General features: G+C 42.4%; 1 protein-coding gene and 1 non-coding gene across 2 annotated transcripts; one reads left to right on the top strand and one right to left on the bottom strand.

Moving 5' to 3' along the window:
• Positions 1-3,370: 3,370 nt before the first annotated feature.
• On the top strand, positions 3,371-3,442 carry trnac-gca. The gene has a single exon. It is a non-coding gene; the product is annotated as a tRNA-Cys (tRNA).
• A 463-nt stretch (positions 3,443-3,905) lies between these two features.
• poglut3 (protein O-glucosyltransferase 3) lies at positions 3,906-6,658 on the bottom strand. Its single transcript, XM_046291051.1, is given in 12 exon segments — positions 3,906-4,049; positions 4,213-4,289; positions 4,292-4,316; positions 4,473-4,506; positions 4,508-4,662; positions 4,802-5,042; positions 5,044-5,143; positions 5,146-5,206; positions 5,329-5,365; positions 5,403-5,452; positions 5,455-5,603; positions 6,589-6,658. Coding segments are annotated over 12 exon segments (1,143 nt in total).
• Between the last annotated feature and the right edge of the window lie 153 nt (positions 6,659-6,811).

The raw sequence follows: 6,811 nt of genomic DNA, 5'->3' as shown, positions 1-6,811 counted from the left end.
TAGGTACACATCAACTATGACAGACAAAATGAAGAAAAAAAATTCCAGAAAATCACATTAATGAATTTATTTGCAAATTATGGTGGAAAATAAGTATTTGGTCACCTACAAACCAGCAAGATTTCTGGCTCTCACAGACCTGTAACGTCTTCTTTAAGAGGCTCCTCTGTCCTCCACTCGTTACCTGTATTAATGGCACCTGTTTGAACTTGTTATCAGTATAAAAGACACCTGTCCACAACCTCAAACAGTCACACTCCAAACTCCACTATGGCCAAGACCAAAGAGCTGTCAAAGGACACCAGAAACAAAATTGTAGACCTGCACCAGGCTGGGAAGACTGAATCTGCAATAGGTAAGCAGCTTGGTTTGAAGAAATCAACTGTGGGAGCAATTATTAGGAAATGGAATACATACAAGACCACTGATAATCTCCCTCGATCTGGGGCTTCACGCAAGATCTCACCCCGTGGGGTCAAAATGATCACAAGAACGGTGAGCAAAAATCCCAGAACCACATGGGGGGACCTAGTGAATGACCTGCAGAGAGCTGGGACCAAAGTAACAAAGCCTACCATCAGTAACACACTACGCCGCCAGGGACTCAAATCCTGCAGTGCCAGACGTGTCCCCCTGCTTAAGCCAGTACATGTCCAGGCCTGTCTGAAGTTTGCTAGAGAGCAATTGGATGATCCAGAAGAAGATTGGGGGAATGTCATATGGTCAGATGAAACCAAAATATAACTTTTTGGTAAAAATTCAACTCGTCGTGTTTGGAGGACAAAGAATGCAGAGTTGCATCCAAAGAACACCATACCTACTGTGAAGCATGGGGGTGGAAACATCATGCTTTGGGGCTGTTTTTCTGCAAAGGGACCAGGACGACTGATCCGTGTAAAGGAAAGAATGAATGGGGCCATGTATCGTGAGATTTTGAGTGAAAACCTCCTTCCATCAGCAAGGGCATTGAAGAGGAAACGTGTCTGGGTCTTTTAGCATGACAATTATCCCAAACACACCGCCCGGGCAACGAAGGAGTGGCTTCGTAGGAAGCATTTCAAGGTCCTGGAGTGGCCTAGCGAGAGTTGAAAGTCTGTGTTGCCTAGCAACAGCCCCAAAACATCACTGCTCTAGAGGAGATCTGCCTGACCTTGTGAAGACTTACAGAAAACGTACAGGCTATTTGAGGTAATCTGTACATGTAGGTGGGGGCAAAGTGACTATGCATAGGTAACAAACAAACAGCGAGTAGCAGCAGAGTAAAAAGGGATCGTCAATGTAAATTGTCCAGTGGCAATTTTATGAATTGTTCAGCAGTCTTATGGCTTGGGGGTAGAAGCTGTTGAGGGGCCTTTTGGTCCTAGACTTGGCGCTCTGGTTCCGCTTGCCGTGCATTAGCAGAGAAAACAGTCTATAACTTGGGTGACTGGAGTCTCTGACAATTTTATGGGCTTTCCTCTAACACCTATTATATAGGTCCTTGATGGCAGGAAGCTTGGCCCCAGTGATGTACTGGGCCGTTCGCACTACCCTCTGTAGCGCCTTACGGTAAGACGCCAAGCATTTGCCATACCTAGCGGTGATGCAACAGGTCAGGATGCTCTCAATGGTGCAGCTGTAGAACCTTTTGAGAATCTGGGGACCCATGCCAATGACCCACATCTAATCTAGATATATAAGCATTTAAAAATATATATTTTTTGTTTCTTCCACTTTTACATTACAGAGTATGTTGTGTGGGTCCTTGACAAAAAATGGCAATTAAATCAATTTTAATCCCACTTTGTAACAACTAAATGTGAAAAAATGCAAGGGGTGTGAATACTTTCTGACGGCACTGTATGTGTGTTTGTGAGTAGGTAGTGCCCGTGTGGGTAGGGCACCGGCCCATTTTAAACCAGCAAGTCTATTTTTTTCTCTCTAAGAGTTCCAGTGGATAACTGGGGAGCTGCTCATTCCTCACACTGGAAAATCTGTGGGTACAGTAACACAAGACATATCGTGTTTATCACTGGGTGTCAGTAAATGGGCTTTGGCCAATACTTTTTTAATTGGCATCAGTAAAAAGGTGTCCCCTGAATATGTGTTTTGGCTGACACTCACCTGCTTCGGAGCGTGTCCTGGACACCATAAGGTCCCTCTTGGGGACATAGACCTGTGACTGGAACAATGTCTTTTAGTTGTGCATATAGTCCACGACAATTCTGCAATACAGAGAAGACACCAGGCTGTAGAAAATGTACTTCAATGTAGTTGCCTCTGAGTGCTGATTAGGTTACCTTGCTAGTTAATTAGTTATGGTATAGAAAAATAACCCAAGATCTGTGTTGTGTTTAGAGGCAACCTGCACCTCTCTACTGTACAGGCTCCATTCCTTTCATATGTAGAGAAGGAGCTCAATGAATTTCTCAATTTCTCAATCTTTGGGGAGCAGATAAGGAAAGTCCCGTTACAATCAAATACACTGATAACTAAACTCATCAAAAAAATTAATGTCCTCTCACAGTCAACTGCATTTATTTTCAGCAAACTTAACATGTGTAAATATTTGTATGACATAAGATTCAACAACTGAGACATAAACTGAACAAATTCCACAGACATGTGACTAACAGAAATTGAATAAAATGTCCCTGAACAGAGGGGGGGTCAAAATCAAAAGTAAGAGTCAGTATCTGTTATGTACTGCAGTGTATCTTCTCCTCATGGACTGCACCAGATTTGTCAATTCTTGCTGTGAGATGTTACCCAACTCTTCCACCATTTATTTAACTAGGCTAGTCAGTTAACAACACATTCTTATTTACAATGACGGGACTCCCAATCACGGCCGGATGTTATTAACAGTTAACTTACCTAGCTAGATAGCTAACTGCAAAATTGTCGTTGACCTCTCAAAATGGGGTCAATATGTTACGTTTTTTGTATAGTAATATGCTATATGGCACTGGGTTCGAATAATTGTAAATAACAACGCTAGCAAACTACTTGAAATACGCACCATGATTACCACTAATTATCACAGTTGCAAAATTGGCCATATTGTAAAAAGGCTGCTGTCTATTCATTTAATAGCGCTGGCTAACGTTACAGTACTTCCGGTCATGGTGCCAAGGCTCTGAGTCGCTAGCTTCAACCAAAATGTCTACTATCTGTGCTACTACTAGCTTCCTGCTCGATAGCTACTTGGTTTATGGTTTGTCTCTTAACTGTAGCTATTGACTACAGCTAAAACCAAAGTACGTTGTCTAGGTAATCTAATCACAAGCAGTCGAAAGTGAAGTCAATATTAATATTACAAAAGATTGTCATTGCTGAACTGTGACGCAGGTAGCTATATATTTTAAAACATTCCCTTTAAAGAACAGAAGGGGGTATAGCTCAGTGGTAGAGCATTTGACTGCAGATCAAGAGGTCCCCGGTTCAAATCCGGGTGCCCCCTCTTTTTTGTTTTATGGCACGTGTGAATTTGAGCCCTAGTTAAAGACATTTATGGTCGTCCATCAATGTTTCAATACAATTGTATTTTTATCACAACAGTAAGTCGAAGAAAATAGGTCAGTCATTTCATTGCACAATCATAGTGGCTTTAGAAGAGTCCAAAAAGAAACCAATCTATATGGCAATATCACTCAGGTCAGTGAAAACAGATGCTTCCGCATAATGGTCTCGTCAATAAAACAGTCATATTCCAGGCCCAGTAAAGTGAGCTGTGACAAGGTCTGTTTGGCTCAAACCACATTTAATATTTGATCATCTATATGAGTGTTGGTACATCCACTAAGCAGTCCTGGTCACACAGTACTTCTTCATTGCATAGAATCTCCATCAACAAGCAAGCAGAAGTCCAAGGCACTTTCTGTATTGGAATAGCTAGTGTCTCTTCCCTTTCTTTTCAGTGTTGATCAGGGTTCATCCTTCTCCAGGCTGGGATCATCTCTTTGAGGCTCTTGCTGACAGCTGCAAAGGGCACTCTGGTCGGATGGCTAGGGAACCCGCTTCATGTCTGGATGCAGTGTGGGCTTGTTGGTCTGACGCTCAGAGTACATCTGTTATGGAAAGAGACAAGTTTCCTAGCTGGTTTTCTTTTCTTCTCACACACAGTACAGTATCAGAGTTGACACTGCAGTAAACGTATCAAGGATAATGACAGTACCTTAATTTATCTGAACTGATTTAGCATGGGCATGCATAGCAAATAAAGACAATTACCTGTAGCACACTGTAATAGTAACAGTAGAATCTGTTAGGTTGTACGAGCTGTCGTACAATCGTCTGGCCTGCTTTGCTATCGCTTGTGCTTCATCATCATTCCCCTGTAGGGAAAATAAAGAAATCCATATCTTAATCAAATATCCACAAAAACCTGGCTAGATCCTATTCATTACAACATGCATTTGCATTTCAAGTATCCCAAAATGTACATGGTAGCAAATACATATTGATACAAACACCATTGCCCACTCAAATACCATTGCCCACTCAATCTTTTGGATGAGGTCAGAGACTCCTCTTCACAGGGATGTAGTGAGTGCCTGGCTTCTTCAGGTGGGTGTAGAAGTGATTTGGTGAATTCTGCTTCAGCACCAGGCTGTTCCCCAGCATCAGCTAAGGGAACCTGTAAGGAGCCACTGTGCCCTTAACGTTCACCTGATACTTACACTGTAAATGGGAAAGGGCCGTATATTACGCCAAGGTGTGAAAGTTTAGAATTCCCTTTTATTTTATATTATTGTGGCTACCAATTTTTTATTTTGGGAAGCTGCTGGCTTTGGGTAGAATGTTCAGAATGTTCCCCCACCTTGAATAAGTCAAAGAATCCAACAAGATTTGTTTTGCCCAGATCCCTCCCCCTTTTCTTGGACAGAGTGACCAGGTGTAGGCACTCTTCACGACTGTCCCGGCCACAGAATAAGGCCTGTTCTGTTTTGTTGGACCAAGAGGCCAAGGAAACAGAGTAATTTGCATATGAGTAATGAGGTGTAAGTAAGCAGAACTAACCTGTGTTGCCCTGGACTGACAGCAGGTCACTGGAAATGTCACTGGGTCTCCAGGGTGGAGTGAGTGTTGTCATAGGTGGGGAGGATGGTGTCTGTGGAACCGCACCAGGAGATGATTGGAACAGCCCCAGGAATGTCATCTGCTTCCTTGTTTCCATTGGCCTGTCTCCCACATTGATGTAAAATTCCACATCAGGAAGCCTCACCTCATATTGAAAATATATTATTATGTGAATTTCTGGTGAGGAGGAGACCAGCACACACAAACTCACTTATAAATAATAGTGAACACATACAATGACACAAAAAAGACAAAGCAACGTTTTACCTTCCTGCATAGTGAGAGGAATATTTCATCAGAGAACTAATAAAATTAAGGTGACATTTAAAAAAAAAAGTATTATCTTGAAGTCAATGCATTTTCCCAGGGAACAGCGACCTGGTTGTCGATTACAGCGACCTGGTTGTCGATTACAGCATAGTGAATGAGACCTCCTCTGTTGGAGAACCGACAGGGAACCTCCTGTAGGAGGCGCTGCAGGTCAATGGAGGGGAAGGCACTGAAGTCTGAACGAATATTTATATTGACTATGTCCGTCCTAGCTGGCTCATTAATGTCAATCGAAATTACTGATTGCCTCTTATCTACTCCCCCCCCCCCCACACACACACACCTTTTCCCATAGTTTGTACATCTCAATTGTCAGTAAAAAAAAAACATTTTTGTTTAAGCAGGGCTCTGTTCTTGGCCCTCTCCTATTCTCTATACACCTCACTTGGCTCTGTCTAACCTACACTCTTAAGTCATTAATCTTCTCCTTTCCCCTTCTGGACCAGGTCTGTCATCAGTGTGGATGACGGATGCCTCCCAGTGAACTGCCCTGCCTCATTGGTGGAACTGGCTGTTGGCTGGGCTCAACTCAGCCATATCAACTATGTTTTTTTTAAAGGCAGTAAATGAGGCTGGATTAGGGTTGCCAACTTTCTCACTACCAAATAAGCGACAAAAGGTGGCGTGCCAGTGCACGGTCACACGGCACTGTGGGTATGGTGTTATGGGAATGAATAAACAGTGTATATTCATAGTCTTATTCAATTGGAATGGCAAAAGGCATTATGAGTTATGCGAGTTGGGCAATTAGTTTTCAGAATGCGATTGTTGTCACTGCTCAATAACTGGTAAATGGAGTGGTGTATTCCACAGTTGACATTGGCATTATCTGCTGCATAGGCTGTGAAGTGTCTAATATCAAGTTCATGATTTTCCTCAGCTCAGTATAGGGTTGAGTAGATTATATTTAAGAGTCATAGTTAGCTCCTTTCTAAAAGTAGAGAGACGAGGTAGCTACCTAACTAATATTTATTTTTAGGGTACCAGTTTAGCATGCAGCATCTCATCTTCAGAAGGGGGTGAATTTGTGATTTGGCCCAATGCGATTGCACGATGTATGGACTTGTGTGTATTGAGGAAGTTTGATGAAATACACACAGGAAAAACTATCTGTTTACAGAGACCAAATACTGATGGTATATAATACAGAAGAATGCCGGATATTACTCCCTTTTTTATTATTATATTATATTTTACCAGACGTCACTTCTTTTCCTTCTTTCAGTGTCCGTGTTAATCGGAATCCTAGGGATGTCCCCACCCCCATTGAAGTTGAAAGTTAACATTTGTATAAGGGTTACGCAAAGACAAACCAAGTTAGACCGCTACATGTCGTTTCCAATGGGAACAAATGAGTCATAGTGGGCAGAGCCAAGCACGAGCTAGCGAGATCCTATTGGAAACGTTCTAGCATTAGCTT

Source organism: Oncorhynchus gorbuscha, linkage group LG02 (assembly GCF_021184085.1).
Source record: "Oncorhynchus gorbuscha isolate QuinsamMale2020 ecotype Even-year linkage group LG02, OgorEven_v1.0, whole genome shotgun sequence".
Classification (NCBI taxonomy): Eukaryota; Metazoa; Chordata; class Actinopteri; order Salmoniformes; family Salmonidae; genus Oncorhynchus; species Oncorhynchus gorbuscha.
Note: the sequence above shows the minus strand (reverse complement) of the source record. Positions and strands in the feature narration are given on the sequence as shown.